The 23,336-nt window shown below is 35.9% G+C and overlaps 1 protein-coding gene across 1 annotated transcript in view; it reads right to left on the bottom strand.

Moving 5' to 3' along the window:
• Positions 1-14,154: 14,154 nt before the first annotated feature.
• LOC131849717 (terminal nucleotidyltransferase 4A-like) overlaps positions 14,155-23,336 on the bottom strand; it is a 32,752-nt gene continuing 23,570 nt past the window's right edge. The window contains exons 3-9 of the mRNA XM_059199832.1: positions 21,018-21,157; positions 20,297-20,359; positions 18,070-18,357; positions 17,518-17,622; positions 15,976-16,230; positions 15,099-15,378; positions 14,155-14,354 (exon numbers count right to left, since the gene is read on the bottom strand). Of these exons, the coding sequence (XP_059055815.1) occupies positions 14,155-14,354; positions 15,099-15,378; positions 15,976-16,230; positions 17,518-17,622; positions 18,070-18,357; positions 20,297-20,359; positions 21,018-21,157 (1,331 nt within the window). The remainder of the gene's footprint in view (positions 14,355-15,098; positions 15,379-15,975; positions 16,231-17,517; positions 17,623-18,069; positions 18,358-20,296; positions 20,360-21,017; positions 21,158-23,336) is intronic.

The following is a 23,336-nucleotide window of genomic DNA, read 5'->3' as shown; positions in this document are numbered from 1 at the left end:
GAGGATAGGGTTTTTTAATGTATGATAATGGAATAGTGCACTCGCCTGCCTAACGATTTACGCTGGCGGGGCGCCAGTGGAGGATGATAAGATGAGCATGAGGTCAGATCAGTTAGCTCATCGTTACAAATTCATCAGGAATTTATCATGATGGTTTCCAGGAGGAACCGCGTGGAGGTCAACCTGACATGGTGTATACACTGCTATTTACCAATTATTTCTTTCTTCTTTGGGGATAGGGTAAAAAATCATGAAAAACGTATAAGATAATTAGCGAATGGTCCCGTAAGATTGGAAAATTATATTTGACCTTAACACGTTGAAGACCTCATTGAAAAATCTTATTTCTCACATAGGGGCCAGCATTTTTTTATTCTTTATTACGTAATGATCTATTTTTTTCTGTGTCTATCCTGCAATCAGTCGAAGACTATGAACCGATGTGGTATGTTACGTCGCGGGTAGAGTGTGATTCCCAGCAGAATCATAGTCTCTTTTGGTGGTCCTGATCAATCATCGGGGTCCAGTAGCCTACGCCTTTTAAGCCGACGTATATTGTCAGGGACTGTCAGTTGGTTGGCCAGCATATTAGGATGGTTTACTAGCCGTGTCTTGTACTTGGAGTAGTGGTGTTTTATCTCTTCGGCTACTGTGTTTGTGTTGACATACTCATGAACCTCAGATATTTTTGCAAACCATGGCGCATTTATAAGCTGTTTCAGGATGATATTTTGAGTTCTTTGTATATAATACAAAGAGCTCAAAACCTAATAATTGTGAATGCACGCTGCATCTTGCATGCTACGTCACAGCCTTGTATCATGATACAATATCACTAATAACAATCATTTTATATTTTTATTTTTATTTCATTTTATTATTATAGATAATAAAAATTAAGATGTGTCACATCTTAATTTTTATTATCTAAATATATCTAACTCACATAGTGATCTATCAACGCACAGTCCAAACCACTGTACACACGACTTCATCCGCGTGGAATTTAACTTTATTTTTCTAAAATAAAAGTAATCTAAGTTACTCCTTATTACATCAGCTACCTGTTAATAAAAGTCCCGTCTAATACTAATACCACAGATAACATAAACATAAGCTTATGTTGGAATTTGAAGCAGAACCCCACAATTGGATGCCATAGTGGACCTATATAAATGGGTGGGATCAGTCCAACACAGAGTTGTAGAGAAGTTTGTTGTCAAGGGATATTTTTGAATTTCTTCCTAGTAACATACAATAACAACATAATAATCTGAATATTTTTAAATATGTTTTTAATGTACAATAATTTGAGGTAAACATTATTTAACCTCTAGATTTATTTCAATTGAAGTTCCCACGGGTGATCACCCGGTCCCAATGTGTAAATTTACTTTCGTTGCGGATTAACCCACCTGTGGGCATGTGGTCATTGACGTTAAAGAGGAATGTGTCACAAATTCAAAATATCCTTATTCATGTAGATCTATTACAGATTCTTATGATATGTCAAATCTATCATCAGTTCGGAATGATATCGAGATGAGAAGAACTGACAAGAAACTCAGCTCGTATTTTTTTTCAAATAATAGTGGAACATGTTTATAATAAATATAGTTTTTAAAATTCAAATTTGGGAGAATAGAGTGACCACCAGCATATGTTATCGCAAAGAACAAAAAATTTAATCAGTGTTCACAACCTGAACAGACCAGTCCCCACAAGCAGCACCCGTTCACGAGTATGACGTATGAGCCAGCCATCATTGTACTCAACCATATTTGAATGAGCACATCGAACCGGCCCACCACGCCGCCACAAGTTTGAACTTTATAGCGATCATGACTGTTTCAGGTTACTCCACTACGTCAATTATATTATTTACAGCATAGGCTGTACCGATCACAGTTTTCACCCATTACAATATTAAATTTACATTATTTAATTTACAATATGTCATTACAAAATTTATAAATATAATCAACTGTGACAAAGACGGGTAGAGCTCAGAAATGATAAAAATCATGTAACATAATTTGTGGATGGCCGCTAACGGATCGTGAGTACGGAAAACTAAAAATATCCGATAAAATCAATAACTACCTAATATATATGGATGTATATAATATATATATTTGGACAGTTTACTCATTCTCTGTGCAAATTAATCAGAACTTGTAGTTATAACTTATTAAGGTCGACGAGGCTAGTTTCTAAATTGGGTTATTTTGTAAAAATATGCATAGAAACTAGACTATGCAGTAGGTAAAACACCGCTTTGTTTTCGATGGTCGCGGGTTCGATTACTCGTACGGTACAAACATACGACATATCATAAGAGTCTGTAATATACCTACATGAGTAAAGATATTTTGAATTTGAATTTGTATTCATTACTATGATTGTTTGTATCGGTGTAAAATATTACAAAAAAAATGTATGGATGTACTTGTATCAGTTATTTAGTATCCATAACATAAGCTCTACTAACTTGAGACTAGATGGCGCTGTGTGAATTGTTTATTAAAAAAATTCAAAATTCAAAATATCTTTATTCATGTAGGTCTATTACAGACTCTTATGATATGTCAAATCTACCGTCAGTTCGGAATGATTTCGAGATGAGAAGAACTGACAAGAAACTCAGCTCGTATTATTTTCAAATATAGTTGTACATGTTTACAATAATACAGATTCATTTTTAAATTCAAATTTGGGAGAATATAGTGACCACCAGCATACTTACAAACTAGTTTAAGTTTTATTATTATCTTTTATTATATTTTATTATTATAACGACAACTTATCATAAGTTATCTGTCACAAGCTCTGCTTAACTTGAGACTAGATGGCGCTGTGTGAATTGTCCAGGGTTGCTTTTATTATTATTAACATTATTGTATTCAAGCTTATTGAATCCCGCGACTTCGTCCGCGTGGAAATTAACTGTATTTTTAGAAAAAAAAAGTAGCCTAAGTTACTCTTATTACATCAGCTACCTGCCAATAAAAGTCCCGTCAAAATCGGTCCAGCCATTCCAGAGATTAGCTGGAAGAAACAGACAGACAAATATTATAAAAAATGTTATTTTGATATGTACCGTTTTTATATTTATATGCATGTAGTAAAAAACGGTTATTTCAATATTACAAACAGACACTCCAATTTTATTTATATGTATAAATTCTAAATTCATTTATACATGTAGGACATTTTAGCCGCTTATACCTAAACGTCAAATTTTTACATTATAATTTAAATTATTTTGCCTACCGTCCGTTATCTTAGGAACAGCAATGAGAAAGAATCAGTATTAAGACAGCTTCAGTGGTCTAGTGGTTTAGCACACCGCTTTACTATCCGATGGTCGTGGGTTCGATTCCTCGCACGGTACAAACGGTATTCATGAGTATGATTGTTTGTATCGGTCTGGGTGTTTTCTATGTATAATATGTATTTAGCTACAAAAAAAATGTATCCATGTATTTATATCAGTTGTCTAGTACCCATAACACAAGCGCTGCTTAGCTTGGGACTAGATGGCGCTGTGTGAATTATCAAAAAAAATAATTAGGGGCATCTAAAATAAGTGATGACGATGGTACTGTACGTATAATAAAGCTACCACTTACCACTGTCAGTTACCACATACCACTTACCATGTCAGTTGAGCTGTTTGCTTGCTTTCCATTACAGTGACCTATAAAAAAACAAACTCCAGAACAAACTCTTCAACTCTCAGCGACGTGCACTTTGTTATGCCATTTACAATTATCAATTTTGATTGTAATGAAATTTATTTTATAAAGTTTTGTTTGAGAGTGTTTAAATGAAATTAAATTTCCTTCAACGAAGTTATTGATTGTAAGAGCATTGTCTCTCGAGTCGGGAGTACTGTTGGTGTCATTTTGTATCAACAACTTTGGGCACTTGGCAGTTACGTGCTGTCTTCTTAACTTGACGGCCTCTGTGGTCGAGCGGTTTAGACGCTACTTTCGTGGGTTCGATTCCCCGCACGTTACAAACTTTGTATTCATAAGAACTATTGTTAGTATCCGTCTGGATGTTTTCTATGTATATTGTGTACTAGCTTTTGCCCGCGGCTTCGCTCGCGTTAATTTACTCCCTTAGAGGTGGAATTTATCAAAATCCTTTTTTAGGGGATGCCTACGTCATAGTAGCTTTATATAGCAAAGTCTCAGTAATTCTACCCCCAAGGGGATAAAATAGGGGATGAAAGTTTGTATGAAACTTTGTCAATTTTAAACCGATCGGGCTGAGACTTTGTTTGCATAATACTACTATGACGTAGGCTTTCCCTAAGAATGTATTTTGATAAATTCCACCCCTAAGGGGATAAATTAACGCAAGCGAAGCCGCGGGCAAAAGCTAGTAGAAATATGTGACTTTGTTTTATACTATGTAACGTTTTCTTTGAACTAAGTTATTAACAATATTTTCTAGTATACTTTTAACGTACCTTTTTGTTCCGGCAGTATCTTGCTTAGCAAACATATATTGTTTCTTGTTAAGTTGATACAGTAGCTAACTTCTTTATCTTCAAACTAACTGTATCCCGGAGACACTGTCCGCCATAATTACGAGCAGATATCTATAGTTAAAATATATCGAAAGTTTTTTTTTGTTTTATACCTTGAAACTATACGAAAAATCTAAAGAGTATGTGTATGTTTGTGTATCTATATATATATATATAACTCAAAAGTGACTGACATAGTGATCTATGAACGCACAGCCCAAACCACTGGACGGATCGGGCCGAAATTTGGCATGCAGGTAGATGTTATAACGTAGGCATCCGCTAAGAAAGGATTTTGATAAATTAAATCTACCCCCAAGGGGATAAAATAGGGGATGAAAGTTTGTATGAAACTTTGTTAATTTTAAACCGATCGGGCTGAGACTTTGCATACATAAAGCTACTATGACGTAGGCATCCTCTAAAAAGGATTTTGATAAATTCCACCCCTAAGGGGATAAATTAAGGCAAAAGCTAGTGCATGTATATATATATATAATAACTAGTGTATATAGTTAAACCTCCGCGTGGTTCCCCCTGGAAACAATCGTGATAAATTCATAGTGAATTTACCGATGGGCTAACTGACTTGGCCTCATGCTCATCTTATCATCCTACACTGGTGCCCCGCCAGCGTAAACCGTTAGCGCGAGTCCACCATTCCATTGTCTATACTTATACATATAAAAAAAGTGTCTATTTGTAATATTAAAATAATCCTTTTTACTACATGCATATGAATATAAATACGGTACATACACCAAAATAGCATCTTTTACAATTTTTGTCTGTCTGTCTGTTTGTTTCGGCTAATCTCTGAATTGGCTGGACCGATTTTGACGAGACTTTTTTTGGCAGGTAGCTGGTGTAATAAACAATACAGGATATATATCATTTGCTGATGGAGTGTGTCAGGAACGAAAGTCTACGACATAGAATAACGTCAGCTATAGAATAAATATATTATTCATTGGGCTCATACTTGTGAACAAGTGCTGCTTGTAGAGACTGATCTGCTCTTATCGCTAGGACTGATTTAATCTTATTGTATATTTGACACTAATAAATTATTGCTGGTTGGTAGTTTGTATTCACACGTTTCGACTGGTAAATGTGTAATTACAAGGATCATTTAAAAGAGCAACACGCAAGTTTCTTGCTCGACAAAAAAATGTTATGTCGATTCTAAAGTGCTTAAATTAAGTTTATTTGAATATATTTCCTATTCTATTCTATTGGATGTTGGTGCCATACAAACTGTTTTAGCCTATCCTTCAGATAGTGCGGCTAAGGCAATTTGTTCACTGGTGAAGTAATGGAGTAATTGCTTTTAAGGCACAATGGGGGTACTTTTAGATTGTAAAAAGGTACCTAAATTTTATAAGAGCATGGCGCGCTTTACCCCATTGGGTTGTAAAAGAGTAAGGTATGTTAATAAAAAAACAAAATTTGCTATATCAAGCCATTGCTTTATTTTATTTTTATTTTTTTTTGTTTTTTTTTATAAATTTTTATTTTAAAACTGTTTTTAGATCAAATTTATATTAATATTAAATATATATATCTGGTACGATATTTACACGCTGTACAAGTGTATATGTACACAATATGTACAATAACAATAGCAACAACATACACACTGCTTGAACAAATGTACACTCGACCACACAAAACACCCAACAACGTCCTAATTATAGCTAAATGCATATGTTTGTATACAATAATAAGGTTTAATAATTTTAATATAGTGTTCACCTACAGTGACAGGATTCGCGTAGTCGAGTGTACCACTTACAATAAATAGGACATTACTATAACAAATTTGTTTAGTACAATATTTTCTATTTTCACAAGCAACGCATGGGCACCTTTTTAAACATGGCGGCGATATAAACGAGTGATACTGAGATATAAATTACTTATTATATAAATACAGCCATCTACAAATTACGTCACACCAATCTGAGTTAATCACCCGCCTTGTCACAGTCTATAGTTAAAATTGTGACCAACTGTGACAAAGGGGGTTGTCATAGATTTTATTATTTTTTACAGTTTTCCACTCCTTGTAACGTAACTTATGGATGGCCCCTAATGCTGTTGCTAATAATTCTCATGAATACACAGACAAAATCAGTTTTTATAGGAACATTTGAAAATCAGCACTGCAGGCCAAGTTGTATGGTTCACAATAGCGACTGTGAGGGGGAAAAGAGGATTGTTAGCAATGTGGACAAATGACCCCATTGCTAGCAATGTACCATGAAGATCATCCTCTACGCGGTTCCCTTGAAAACCATCATTAGAAGTTCCTCATGAATTTGTCATGTTGTCTAACAGACCTGAACCTCATGTTCAACTTATCATCCTCCACTAGTACCCCGCCAGCGTAAACTGTTAACGCTGACAAGTCAACCATTCGATTATCATCCAGTAAAAAAATAGTACCTTTGAAATGAAATTTGTAATACATAACTGCAAAAACTTTAATTTTAACCTGTTTTAAATGAGAATTATTTGCAACTGCACTAAATGATTAAGTCTAAAGGCCAACAGTTCAATTTAAGGCGTGCACAAACGAGGAACTACTTGTTCTCTGTCAATACAAAACACATTCAACAATATTGTTTCAACACATAAGTCTGCGTTCGCGGCTAATATTACAATTACATCATCTTCCAGAAAGTCCCTCGTCATTTGTATTTAAAAAAAAAAGAGTATATTTTAATTTCAAACCATATAACCTTATTTCTATGGCCAAGGCAATCTGTGTACACTCTGTTATTTACATTAGCTAATAAAATAGTTTGATAGTATTTGTATTTCTCATTAGGGGCCATACAAATGTTATGTCACACTTGGGGTTACAACAAATCCAACGAGCGGTAGAATAAAAAATATGACTATTTAAAAGTGCTTATATAAAGTTTATTTGAATAAAGACTATTCATATTTCTAATGTAACACAGGGGGTTGTAGTACAAGCTTCGTGAAACTGAAAAAAATTGAGTAAATTCGAAGCCGGGGATTAAAGCGGATCCCCTAAAAGCGGCTTTAGATTTCGTGACGTCACTGCAACGTAACATCATTAAATCTAAAGCCGCTTTAATTCCGGCGGTTCCCTTTTAATGCCCTGCTGAATTTAGCACTTCGCTATTTATTGTATTACAACTCGAAATTTTGACTATTTAAACGTGTCCAACTGTGATAGAGGAAAATGGAGGACTGAAACCTGTGTGACATAACGTATGTATGGCCCCTTATTTATGATATATAATTAAAAAATCAATCAGCTACATTGTCCTACATACAGGGTCAATCAATAAGGTACTTGTCTTACTTACATTACAAAAGTGAAAGTTTTTTATGGATGTTTGTTAGTCTTTCACGCAAAAAGTACGCAACGGATTTTGATGAGACTTAACAGTAGTATAGCTTATACATTAGAATAACACATAGGCTATAATTTAAAAAGATATTATGTAAATTTAGCGAAATAACAGTAATTTGATATTACACCTTTTATGATTCACCCTGTATAAACATAATTATAGAACCGGAGTAATCATATCACAAAAAAAATATTGATCAATAGTGATCAACTATCAAACTCAAATTCATTTTGATCAACAATATACACTGCATAGCGTTTGATTCGCTAATAAAAGTCGTCCAAAGAAGCGGTTCTCCTATAAAAATCATTTGTTTTACATTTAAAGATTTTTAGCTAAATTTCAGTATTTTAAGGGCTTTTTTTTAAACCATTCCTGTATTAAAGAAAATAAATTGGTTAAGCTGTTTTTTTTTAATATTAGTGGCCTAACAGTATTTAATTGTATCAAAACCAAACACATGAAAATGTACCTTAAGAATTTTAAGAGCTGTTATTAAACTACTCGTGCAGTGAATAATACAATTATGCCGTTTTTTCTTAATTTTTGCGAGGTCGTGTCATTGGGATCCCAAAGTGTGGTAGAGCGCAATGATAGTTGGCTCATCCGTCATACTCGTGAACGAGTGCTGTTTGTCGGGACTGGTCTGGTCTGATCACTACGAGTAATTTAATCTTGTTTTGTTACTCAACCAATTGTATGTGTATTTAATATTTTGACTGTAATAAATTAGTGCTAGTTGGTAGTTTGTATTCACACACTTCTACTTAAATCAAATCAAAATATTATTTAGGTCTATTACAGACTCTTATGTCGTACGTCAATTCGGAATGCTTTCGAGATGAGAACTGACAAGAAACTCAGCTCCTATTCTTTTCAAATATGGTTGTACATGTTTACAATAATACAGATTCATTTTTAAATTATAAATGGAAAGCTACAAGAATATGTCACGATGTCCTTTGGATCCAAATGTCATATTTAGCATTCTTCAGGGACTAATATTTGCGTATAATCTATTTTACTTTATTTTTATTTAGTACTACCTACTTGCCCCGGCTTCGTACGGGTGTACATGTATTATATATATAAATTTAAATCACTCTATCTATTTAAAAAAAACCGCTTCAAAATCCGTTGCGCAGTTTTAAATATTTAAGCATACATAGTGACGGACAGACAGCGACAGCGACTTTGTTTTATACTATGTAATGATAAATACACTATGTACTTATATTATACTCAAAAATATAGTTCTAAACATTATTGTCTATGCTCGCCAATATAAAAAAAAACGGCTTAACCGATTTCGATACTGTTTCACTAATACATCGTAGCAATCTTCCCGTAACACATCAAAAATATAGTCCTTACTATTATTGTGTTATACTTGTTAGTCACAGAAACGGCTTAACCGATTTCGATACTGTTTCACTAATACATCGTAGCAATCTTCAAACATCAGTTTAATGCAAAAGGTTCACAAGCAAAATTATAACGTATTATGCTTCCATGCATACAGAATCGTAGGCAGAGTTTGTCAATTATATTTTTTTCAAGTAGGTCCATATAGGACACTTATGATAAGTCATTTTTTGTATTTTTACTTCTCGGTAAGAGATCTTAGATTAGGGTCGCACCACCCATGTATTATACCACCAGATGACTGAGAGACTAACGCCAAATATGTATATTTTTGGTATAGCATACACATATCTTACTAACATTATAAACGAGAAAGTTAGTCAGCATGGATGGATGTTTGTTACTCTTTCACACAAAAACTACTGAACGGATTTTGATGAAACTTTACATTAATATAGCTTACACATCAGAATAACACGTAGGCTATAATTTATAAAGATATTATGTATAGCGGGGGAAATTCATGGACAAATATCAAGAAGTGGGAGGCAGATAAAGTTGCACAGGGCAGTCAGTCTGATAATATTACTTAACCTGTTAACCAAACGGGACGTATAAATACATCAAACGTCAAACTTCTATGTACGTGTAGGACATATGTATACCTACATTTTTTTTATTTCTTCTACGCCCTGGAACCTGGAGCGGGTGGAATATTTCATATCAAAAATATTTACATTAAATTATATTGTGCTGATGTACTGACATGTCCTAGTGAGAGACAGTACCCGTTATACGTTGCGTAATTAAGAGAAATTCCACGGTTAACAGGTTAATGGATCTATATTATATACTGTTTTAAACTTACCGCGGTCGTTATTTATACGTATAATTAGTAAAAATCACAGAATCTTACCACGTTTTATACTTATTTGCTGAGTTCTCTCAGGAATAGATATAAAACGTGGTAAGATTCCGTGGATCTATATTGTATTATTTAATTCCACGATCTCACATATATTCTGTGCAGAAACCTGACCACCGGTACAGCGTTACCACCTCTATTGGTGATCAAATTCCGACCCTAGCTGAGTCTAATTTTTGCGGACTAAGAATGAGCATGAGGTCAGGTCGGATAAATTCACAATCCTCTGCTTAGCTTAGCTAGATGGCGTTGGCGTTGTATAAATTGTCCAGCATTGTGGTTGTTGTTAATTATAATACAAACAAATTAAATTTTTTTTCGGACTACTCTAATGCTGTTGGCCGCAACCTTTACAGCTTCACCGGACGATAGGGGGCGAGTGCAGATGGCACTCCAAACCCAAGGACTTACGGAGCGGCTGAAGGCCAACCCCGGCCTGACGGATACGACTGTAGTCTGAGCACCGTTAATATAATTACGCTGACTATTCTAATGCTGTTGGTTGGGGGAAAGTGGATTGTTAGTAATGTGGACTCATGACCTAGCCATGTACCATATCTAGTTGACCTCCACGCGGTTCCTCCTGGAAACCATCGTGGTTAATTCCTGGTTATTTCACGATGGGCTAACTGACCTGACCTCATGCTCATCTTATCATCCTCCACTGGTGCCCCGCCAGCGTAAACCGTTAGCGCAGGCGGGTGCACCATTTCTTTATAATCTGAAAAAAATGCTGTAGGTCGCAGCTGGCCTTTACAGCTTCACCGGACGATACCTACAGATAATCTAGTTTTAATTAATTATATTTATGTCGAAACAAAACAAGAAATTCATGAAAATGCGCAGAATTGGTCGGTGCGACCCCGTCCCAGGACTATATATATACACATACACACATATCATGTATATTATATATAGATATAAATATATATATATATATAATTACTATAATAAAACATTACCAAACCATCGTTTAGATATTCACTGATTATAATTATATGTATAATATGAGTAGTATATATAATTATAAGGTTGTTTAAAAATACAAAGGTCATATACTAATGATATTATACGAAGTAATTCACGACGTATGGTACATATCTATAAGTGTCATAATCATTTGGCACATTGATACATTTCCGACCTACATTGTACAATATCGACAGATCGCTTGTCTAGTAATACGTAGTCACGCTTGAAGGAGAGATGTGGCAGAAAAATAAAAAAAAAATCAATACCCAATAGTCCCAAGCTAAGCAGAGCTTGTTATACTAGACAACTGGTATAAATAAGATACATACAAAATATATTTAGAAACACCCAGACCGATACAACCAGTCGTATTCATGTTTACAAATGTTTGCATCGTGCGAGGAATCGAACCCGCGACCATCGGAGGTAAAGCTAAGCAGAGCTTGTTATGATTACTAGACAACTGATATAAATAACATACATTTCGTATATACATATAAAACACCCAGACCGGTACAAACAATCATACTCACGAATACAAAAGTTTTCATCTTGCGAGGAATCGAACCTGCGACTTTCAGAGGTAAAGGCGTTGTGTAAATACTATAATCAAAAAGTCATATATCAACTATTTACTATTAACCTTACACTTGAAAAATGAACCTAGTGTTGTAAGCATTACAGTCCAATTTCTACATTTTCTCTTTTATTACAAACGATATACTAGAACAATCATAATTTAAAATGAACCTTAAAGTATATAGGTATTAAAGTTGATTATTCAAATGTAACATTTTGAATTAATGCATTGTATTACAACGCGTACAATACGTAGAAACAATCTACGTTTAAATACCGACCTTAAAGTATAGGTATTAAAGTCGATTATTCATATGTAATATTCTGAATAAATACATTCTATTGCAACGCGTACGATACATAGAAAAGAACGACAATTAAAAACCGACCTTAATACATACGCAATAAAGTCGATTATTCGAATGTATCATTCTGAATAAATACATTCTATTACATTGCGTACGATACGTAGTAACAGACATTTGAAAATCAACCTTAACACATACGCAATAAAGTCGATTACTCATATACAACATTTTGAGTTATTGCATTTTGTTAGTCTATACGAAATGCAATGTGCCAAATGAATTACATCTACAAGCACCAGGTAACTTCTATCATACACTTTCACCGCTTCAACTAGTACGCCCTCACAGCTCTCTGGGCCCATAACCTAATACTTTGAATTCATACATTTTAGCTAGATAACTTTACAATATTGTTATTTGATACGTTTTTGGTGCCGACCGTACTCTCAGTAGTTAGTTCACTAATTAACATTTTAATAATAATAAAAAAAATTACTCATCGTCGATTAAATAGAAAAAAGACATTTTTCAAAATTAGAAGCTAGAATTGCCTCCTTTTATATAAGTCAATTAAATTAACCACGCCGTCTTAATCATTATCTAAACACTTTTAAAATGATATACAATACTTCTGTGTCAATTTAGAACTTTAAAGGGAAAAATAATTTGAATAAATTAATAAATTTACAATACTTGTCTACAAGGAGTCAATAATGTACATTTTGAGTACTGCCATTTTTCTATTTAACCGACATGTTCATGAACCGTATGGTATAGCGCCTTAGATCATTAGTCGATTTTTTAATTGCTATTGTACTTGGCAAGTTGAGCCTACATGAGTTTACATATATATGTCATATAACATACAAGACATATATATATATTCCTGTCTTAGAACACAGTTTGACTTCAAAATTGCTATTACATTATGGCATATATAAATTCTTACATGGTACGTAAAATCAATATAATTTCAAATTAAATTATTTTAAACTTTAACATTCCGTTTACAATTACGTTACGTTATTTTACAGGTTAACGTTTTTGTTTCTAAGAACGTTACATTTTTATGTAATGGCATTTAAAACGTACACTTTTCGTTTACATTTTTCTAACAACGTTACATTTTTACATAAATTGATTTAAATGTAACCGTTTTTTGTTTCTAAGAACTTTTACATTTTTACGTTACGTTACTTTAAACGTTTCGTTCCTAACAACGTTTCATTTTAACGTAACGTTATCTTAAACGTCAACATATCGTTTGATTATTACGTTATGTTTTTTTAAACGTTAAAGTTACATTTTTATCATCATTTAGTTTCAAATTACGGTACATTTATAATGTTATAAAGACAAATTAGGTCCCATGATATGCTTCACCTACGAATCTAGATCGCCATATAAGCGTTGTAGTTAAAGCCTAATAAATTTAAAAAGATTAAAAAGAAAATACTACAGCAGACTTGAGTCTCTAGCGACATGTTTGTATGTGATATATTTAAAAAGAACCTATCTTGGGCAGGTTTACGCCGCTAGATCGCCGAACGTTGTAGCCAAAGCCAGATAAATTAAAAAATAATTACTTCGGCGTCTCTAAGAACATAGTGTTTGTATAAATCTGTAATACTAATGTTGCAGTACGCCATTCTTGTAAGCTTTTCTTGCCACAGATTCATTATTAAGGTTTTAAATTGCTGTCCATGATTGCCTTTCGAAAATAATAATATTACTATGTAACTATGCAATCTGTTTAAGGTTTTAACATAGATTAGGTTACTTTCATTACTGTTTACAAATCGGTGTGATCTTTGATTGTAACATTCACTCAATAGAAAGTTGCATTATTTGAAACCCGACCTTAACACAGACGCAATAAAGTCGATTTCTCATATATACCATTTTGAGTTACCGCATTTTGTTACAACAGGTAGAAAAGTTCCAATTGAAATGTCATTTGAAATCGGATCTTAACACATACGCATTAAAGTCGCAATTCCAACGCGTACGTACGTACAGTCGACACGCATCTACCTACGTACTAACCTAGTGAGAGTTGCGGTTGGCGCGTGGTCATCGCGGCGGGTGCGTGTGGTGGGTTTGTCTGCGCTTCTTGTTGTGGCGCGGCTCGTGGCGGCGGGGGTGGGGGCCGCCGGGGGGCGCGGGGTGGGAGGGGGGCGCGGGCCCGGGGGGCGACGCGTACCGCCGTTGCTTGGCGTACGAGCGCGGGTTCCGGTTCTTGTTCTCACCACTGCTGTATCGTTGTATTACGCCTGGAGGGAAGTACGAGTTATTTAGACGTCTTCTGAGATCATGAAGGGATGGTAGACGGTGTCTATGGTATAGCGGTTCATAGAATAGATGGTCGCAGGTTGGATTTATCACAGGTTGCAAACATTTGTATCAATGCATATTATTTTTGATATTGTCTATGTGTTTTTACAAAATAATAATTTAAGTATTCATATTAGTCTAGTACCCATAACATGAGGTCTGCTTACTTTAGGGCAATTGGAAATAATATCTCAGGGACTAGATGGCGCTCTTTATAACTTACACAGCGCCATCTAGTCCCAAACTAAGCAAAACTTGTATTATGGGTACTAGTCAACTTATATGAATACTTAAATTTTTTTTTCGTAAATACATACATGATAGTCACATAAATAATCCAGATACAAACAATCATACTGAATACAAATGTTTGTACTTTGCGAGGAATTGAACTCACGTCCATCGTAAGTAAGGCGGAGTGCTAAACCGCTAGACCATAATAAATATTTAATTTAACATTACGTTACAAATGCAATTTTTATTCAAATATTTACATAGAGAGAGAAGGCAGAAGGCGCACACTTGACACTATATACATAAAATCATACATTTTGACACTTCTATAAGCAGCTCCTATTTTTAATAGCGATTTTAATTTATGGCAACACAACGTTTGCGGGCAAACAATAAGTATATAGGGCATATAAAAGGTAGATAAAAAACAAGCAATGAACGGTGTGTACCTGAGGGTATATTGTTGAAGTCGGAGTTGCTCGTAATGTGGTGTATGATGAGGCTCTGGTGAGCGGAGACTCGGCGGGGCGTCGGCGACGAGCACTGCAGCGCCGACAGCGGAGGCGGGGACGTGCGCCCGCCCGCCGCGGGGACAGCGGGGGCAGCGGGGACAGCGGGGACACAGGTCGCGGCGGGGGCTGGCCCCGCGCCGCCCGGCCCCGCGGGGACAGCCTCCGCCACCGGGGACGGGGGCGTGCCCGCCGCGCGGGACCCGCTGTCCGACCACTCCTGTACCCACAATACATATTTTTATTATACATATTCTTACTTATATGAAGAAAGGAAAATATTATGGACTTTTTTAGGTTGTATCCGTCTGCGGTAAAGGTTTACGCTGGCGGGTTTAGATTAGCAGAGGACGATAGGATGAACGTCGTGACAAATTCGCCAGGAACTTAACATGGTGATTTCCAAGGGATATTATGAAAAAAAATTAATATTTTTTCATAATTCAGTAACCCATTTCTATGGGTTAATTAAGTTAAAGATTATGAGCCCAGCAACCTTCATTGTGAGAGCGTGTCTATCCTGTTGATGCTACCATTACGTTTTATTATCAGGTTATGGGCCCAGCCAGCTTTCACTGACACGGACTGACGTCATGCACGTATTGTTACTCATCGGATCGGTGTAATAATGTTGCTACTATTATTTTATTAACAGACTATGGGCCCAGTAAACATGCTGCACTTACATTAACGTCACATCGTAAGTTAAGATCTGGTGATCCGATGTCTCGCTGTTGCTATCATTGGGTTTTATTATCAGGTTATGGGCCCAGCAAGTTCCACTGACGACGCTGATGTCACGCGTAATACTACTCACCGGGTCGGTATCCGACGGCGAAGGCGAGGGCGTGGGCGTGGGCGTCGGCGTGGGAGTGGGCGTGGGCGAGCGCGCGGGCTCGACTGCGCGCAGCCGCGGGAAGAAGTACGGCTGGAAGGTGTCGCGCACCCAGCGCCGGTACTGCAGCACGTGGTCCGTGACGCGCAGCACGCGGCCCAGCACGCTGCAGCGAGCCAGCAGAGTGTTGTGCGGCGCCACCGCCTGCTGCAGGCTGATGTACCCGTAGTCGAACGCCTGCACACCCAAAACAACACTCACATCAATACTATATTACTATTATCCTCTTTAATGAGCCTGCTGCAGGCTGATGTACCCGTAGTTGAACGCCTGCACACCCAAAACAACAATCACATCAATACTATATCTCAATTATCCTCTTCAATGAGCCTGCTGCAGGCTGATGTACCCGTAGTTGAACGCCTGCACACCCAAAACAACACTCACATCAATACTATATTACTATTATCCTCTTTAATGAGCCTGCTGCAGGCTGATGTACCCGTAGTTGAACGCCTGCACACCCAAAACAACACTCACATCAATACTATATTACTATTATCCTCTTTAATGAGCCTGCTGCAGGCTGATGTACACGTAGTTGAACGCCTGCACACCCAAAACAACAATCACATCAATACTATATCTCAATTATCCTCTTCAATGAGCCTGCTGCAGGCTGATGTACCCATAGTTGAACGCCTGCACACCCAAAACAACACTCACATCAATACTATATCACTATTATTCTCTTCAATGAGCCTGCTGCAGGCAGATGTACCCGTAGTCGAACGCCTGCACACCCAAAACAACACTCACATCAATACCATATTACTATTACAGGCAGTCCTCGACTTACGTCGTTTCGATTTACGTCGTCAAACTTACTTTTGACTAGCTCTACACGCGACTTCATCCGCGTGGAAATTAACTTTATTTTTTCAATATAAAAGTAACCTAAGTTACTCCTTATTACATCAGCTACCTGCCAATAAAAGTCCCGTCAAAATCGGTCCAGCCATTTCAGAGATTAGCCGAAAGCAACAGACAGACAGTCAAAAATTGTAAAAAATGTTAATTTGTATGTGCCGTGTTTGGGAAATTACTCTGCTACCAAAATGTTAGGGAATTTACTCTCTGTATATATATAGTGAAAAATGAGTGGAAGCGTCAGTCACGTACCTGTATGGTTCTGCGGATTTCTTGGGCTTCAGGGTCTCGAAGATATCTTCGCTAGCTTTCCAGTTTCACAGTAGGTTTCACAGTTCTAATTTATTTTAATTCACAACACAATGCGCGCGCGTCATGGCCGCCGTACAGTCGGTTCAGTACTAGGTAAGGGAGGGGAAGGCAAAGCGCGGGAACACAAACTAACGGACTCTAATATAATAATCTGTGCTTACGATGATACAGAGTAGATTTTGAACATTTACATTCATATGCATCTAGTAAAAAACGGTTATTTCAATATTACAAACAGACACTCCAATTTTGTTTATATGTATAGATAATTATTATACATACCTGCTTGACTTGCATAGCTCCATAACTTGAGCGTCCAATATCGTTGCCCGGCGTTAAGGGATCCTCTATGCACAATAGAGATGGTCGATGGCCATCATTCATTTCCTGGACAATAAAGAAGCAATTATTCAATGTGTGTGAAAGGGATTGTTAGAAAACTGGCCTATTAACTGTTTTAAGTTTGACGCGGTCATTATTTAGTTTAGTATCCATAACACAAGCTCTGTAAGCAGAGCTTATGTTATGGATACTAAACAACATGGTAAGCCGTGGGACTAGATGGCGCTGTTAATTGGCCAGGGTTATTTTATTCAACGCGTTGTCACATGGACTCTCTTAATAATGGAAAGGTGCCGAGTATAGAAAGGAATATTACAAGTGTAGGCACAATATCATGAGAAGCTAACAGACCTGACCTCGTGCTCATCTTAACCTCCACTGGTGCCCCGCCAGCGTAAACCGTTAGCGCAGGCGGGTGCACCATTCCATTAGCACCCATAAACAAAACACTAGACAACGATCGATTACAGGAGTAAAAAAAACAGTACAAACTTTCTGTATCTCATCCTTGGAGACATAGGATCCTCCATTCTTCACCCTGATGGCTGTCTTCACGTAGTTGAACTTCCTGCCATACAGCTCGAAGAACTCAATGAGCAAAACACCAAGGTTATTGCAGCGGCGCACTCGTTCAGGCCTCGGGTGGAGCTGCAGGAAGCTGATGCACATCAGTATTAGGGAGTAGGAGGAGATGCCGCCGGTGAACACCTCGTTCAGGTCCCGCTGGAGCAGGAACTGCTTCAGAACCATCACCAGAGGGGAGAGCACTGGGTATTTTTCCTGTGGAACAAAATTTCAATATCTTTAAATATGATACTATCATATAGTCTCCCATCAGAAGGCAAAAACAGTTTTGCTGTGTGTTAATACTTTAAGTAATAACAATAATTGCTAAATATACTGATCTGGCAATAAAACTAAAAATACAATGGCAGGTAGAAACAGTGAAATCTCTCCCAATTATTATCTCGTCCACAGGTGTCATCCCAGCATCCCGACACACTAGCTTCAAGATATTAAAACTTCACCCACTTATTTCATACTTCTCCAAAAAGCTGTAATACTAAACACTTGTCGAATAGTCCTCAAATATTTGTCTTCCACTTAAAAATTATCCATCCTCATCATTCATCATTTATATTGTTTGGTGATTTTTACCCGCAGTGATAGGTCTATTACCCCATCAAAGGGAGATATAATATATATATAAAGAAATAATAATAAAAAGACGTTATCGTAGATACATATGCAATAGTCCGTCGCTTCCTAAATGCCACAGAATAAACCATCAAGCAAAATAAAGTAACTAGAGGCTTGGCATGTCCCGCCCTCAGTACTAATCACAAACTTAAGCTGTGAAAAACAGACAATAATAAACTTTATTTTGCATCCAATTTGTAATATATTATTTGCATACAATTAAGTGATTGTGACCAAATAAAGAAAAAATATTTAATAATCAAACCCAAGAAAGCCAAAGAAAAAAAGTTTCATATTAAAAAATGACAAATTTGCATAACAAATATTTTTTTTATAAACTTGTATGCTATTTATTTACAATTAATCAACCGCCTAAAAAAATAAAAAACGTACAACCTTTTAAACCCTTACAATCCCTCTCATTAAAAAGTAGCCTATGTTCTTTCTCAGGGTCAAGACTATCCACCAAAATTCATATAAAGCGGTTCAGTAATTTTGGCGTGAACGTGCGACAGACTGACAGAGAGAATTACTTTTGCATTAATAATATTATGTTAGTGAGGATAAGGATTAATATATAAATAATAAATAAAGTATATATATATATATATATATATATATATATATATATATATATATATATATATATATATAAAATCAGTTGCGTAAATTACAAGGTAAGGTATTACATTGGAGGCGATTTTGTTTTATACTATGTAAAGATAATAATAAAAATTTAATAATAACTTGTAGGGACTGGTCTGCTCTAATCACTATGACTGATTTCCTCTTATTAATTGTTTAACCAGTTGTTTTTATATTCAATTTTTTCTATTTGAGTATTTAATTGAATTAGTGCTAATTAGTGGTTTGTATTCACACACTTAAACTTAAAAATGTAAAGTAATAATAAAATTATTTAAAAGAGCAACACGCAAGTTTCTTGTTCGTTCTTCTTGTGATCGAATGAGATAGATTAAAAAATATAACTAATGACTATTCAAAAGTGCTTCAATGTAAGTTTATTTGAATAAATAATTTTCTAAGCTATTCTATTCCATAACCCTGGACAATTCAAACAGCGCCATCTAGTCCCAAGGTAATTAGAGCTTTTGTTATGGGTACTAGACAACAAATTATTATCATTTGAATTATGTTATAAGCATTTTTACAGTGAAAGTATTTTATACCACACTAGTTACCCACCCCGGCTTTGCACGGGTGTACATTATAATATATAAACCTTTCTCTTGAATCAATCTAGAAAAAAAAACGCTTCAAAAAGTGCTGCGTAGTTTTAAATACTTAAGCATACGGACGGACAGACAGCGACTTTATTTTATACTATGTAGTAATAGTAAAGCATTTTTACAAGGACAGTATTTTACGCGACATTTTAATCTTTTTTCAGGCATTAGAAATAAATATCTTGGGCGACAAGATTGTATGGTAAAGATTTACCTAAAAAAAGGGAAAGAAGCCCATGCTCAGTAGTGGAGTCTCAATGGGTAATACTGACCTTGTACTGTTTGATCAACTCGGCACTTTTGACACCGCTGCTCATGTTGAATGAAATGTCCACCTGGCAACACAAAAATGACCTTACATTATATATGACTAGGTGTTTGTGCTGATTTGCTATGCTTGGAATTAATATAAATAAACTTTCCAAACTAAAAGTAGTCTAAGTCACTTCTAATAACATTAGCTATCTGCGTGTGAAAGTCCCGTCAAAATCGGTGCAACTAAAATTTTATAAATTTATTATTTTATACTAGCCGTACCCGGGGTTTCACCTGCATGAAATTTATAACCTATATGTTATTCTGATGTATAAGCTATATTACTGTAAAGTTTCATTAAAATCCATTCAGTAGTTTTTGCATGAAAGAGTAACAAACATCCATCCATACTCACAAACTATCGGGTTTATAATACTATTAAGATAGAAGTAAATACATACATATACATAGAGAACACCCAGACCGATAAAAACGATCATACTCATGAATACAAATATTTGTACCGTGCGAGGAATAGAACCCGCGATCATAGGAAGTAAAGCGGTGTGCTAAACCGCTAGACCACCGAGACCGACATCCATGGTATGCATGGATGGATGGATCCACACTCACAAACTTCCACGTTTATTATATTATTAAGTAAGATTTATCTATATTTAATTGCGGAGTAATTTGCTTTGGGAATAACTATCTTAATACACTGGTAATAGAGTTCACCTTCACATCAGAATATTTGTCAGTCATCTTCACAATTGGCACTGTTGCCTTCTCCAGCACTTTGATGCTCTCCTTCTCGGCGATGTCCTGAACCACCAGCTCTCGCTCCAGGGTCCACAGCGGCAGCTTCTCCCATTGTCCTGTAACAAAAGGGGTCACACATTATGTTATATTCTATTTATTTCGTTTGGCCTCGGCGGTTCAGCGCTTAGCAGACTGCCTTACTTTCCAATAGTCGCGGGTTCGATTCCTCGCACAGTACAAACATTTGTATTCATGAGTATGATTATTTGTATCGGTCTGGGTGTTTTCTAAGTACTTTATATATGTATTTACAAAAAATAAATGTAGATACATTTTTTGTAAATACATCTAGTACTCATCAGTTGACTAGTACACATAACACAAGCTTTGCTTAGCTTGGGACTAGATGGCGCTGTATGAATTGTCATGGATTATTATTCATATTTATCCAAATATTTTATTTTTATTATTGAATGATAATGGAATAGTGCGCCCGCCTGTTATTATATTGTTATATTTTATTAATTATTTTGTTATTATTAATTTGTTATTACAACAAAATAATAACGGTTTACACTACCAGTATAGGATGATAAGATGAGCATGAGTTCAGTCAGTTAGAGCATCATGGTAAATTCTAAATGTAAGCGATTTACAATTCAATAAGCGATTTACAATTCAATAAGGCTCGACCGAGACAGGTTTTCGTTCTCGGCCGAGACCGAGAATAGACAAAGCGTATTTTTTTTAATACTGTTTACTTTTCAATACATTACTAATTGTTTAACAAAAATAACTGTTTTAATAATCAAAGTTAAATATAACATTATATTATAACATAAAATAGTAATTTTTCGGCATTTTCGCCTTTCAAAGAGTGTCGCCTCTCGTCATACAATTGTACAGCTTTGCTAATCAGTTGTTCACTTGCTATATTAATAAAAATTATTTGTTGCAGTAGTAATCACCTTATAAGGTGACGAATTTCTTTGCAGTCTTAGCTCTCTAGCTTTGTAGCGCTATTTCGATCACAGATCTTGAAATGTATTCGTCATTGGTCATCGACATCATCACTCGTCTTCCACCTGTATCGAATCACGAGCCGCCCATAAGTTGGATTGATTTGTTGCAGCCATGTCTCATATGCATGCAGGATCAGATCAGAGATTAGACGGCATCTGCAACTAACTCTTGTTCCAACCAATCACAATTCAGTTCTCTCACGCACTTACCAATCGACTTCGCGTAATGCCGATCCGAACAAAGTTATAATCTCGGTCATGACCGAGAATCTCGGCTACAATTAGCCGAGAACCGAGACAAATTTCTCGGTTGGATTTGTAGCCGAGAATGCCGAGAAGTTTACTCTGATCAGTCATGGACCCCATTAAGAATAGCAAGCAGAAGAGAGAAGACGAGTTTTATGCCTGTTTTATAATTATAAAATTTATAAACGAAAACGTAAAATTATGTAAAAAAGTGGACTTTCGTAAAATAACACATAATTCGGTAAAATAGTTACCTACTACTACTATTGAAAAGGTAGATTGGAAATATGTAAAATTATTGTTAATTAAATAAATAACATTACAAACGCGAAAGTTTGAGGACATTTGATAGTCTTTACGCAAAAACTATTAAACAAATTTCGATGAAACATTACAGTAATATAGCTTAAACATCAAGTAACCATAACATAAGCTATAAATTACAAAGATATTATGTAAATTGGGCGAAATGTAATGATAAATGTAAAGTAAGTAACTCAGATGAAGTTGCGCGGGGCAGCCAGTCTGATAATATGTACATTGGGCGAAGTGTAATGATAAATGTAAAGTAAGTAACTCAGACGAAGTTGCACAGGGTAGCCAGACTGATAATATGTACATTGGGCGAAGTGTAATGATAAATGTAAAGTAAGTAACTCAGACGAAGTTGCACAGAGTAGCCAGTCTGACAATATGTAAATTGGTTGAAATGTAATGATAAATGTAAAGTAAGTAACTCAGACGAAGTTGCACAGGGTAGCCAGTCTGATAATATGTACAATGTAATGATAAATGTAAAGTAAGTAACTCAGAAAGTTGCACAGGGTAGCCAGTCTGATAATATGTACATTGGGCGAAGTGTAATGATAAATGTAAAGTAAGTAACTCAGACGAAGTTGCACAGGGTAGCCAGTCTGATAATATGTACATTGGGCGAAGTGTAATGATAAATGTAAAGTAAGTAACTCAGACGAAGTTGCACAGGGTAGCCAGTCTGATAATATGTACATTGGGCGAAGTGTAATGA

Source organism: Achroia grisella, unplaced genomic scaffold, assembly GCF_030625045.1.
Source record: "Achroia grisella isolate CSIRO2021 unplaced genomic scaffold, CSIRO_AGI_Agris_v1 utg660, whole genome shotgun sequence".
Lineage (NCBI taxonomy): Eukaryota > Metazoa > Arthropoda > Insecta > Lepidoptera > Pyralidae > Achroia > Achroia grisella.
Note: the sequence above shows the minus strand (reverse complement) of the source record. Positions and strands in the feature narration are given on the sequence as shown.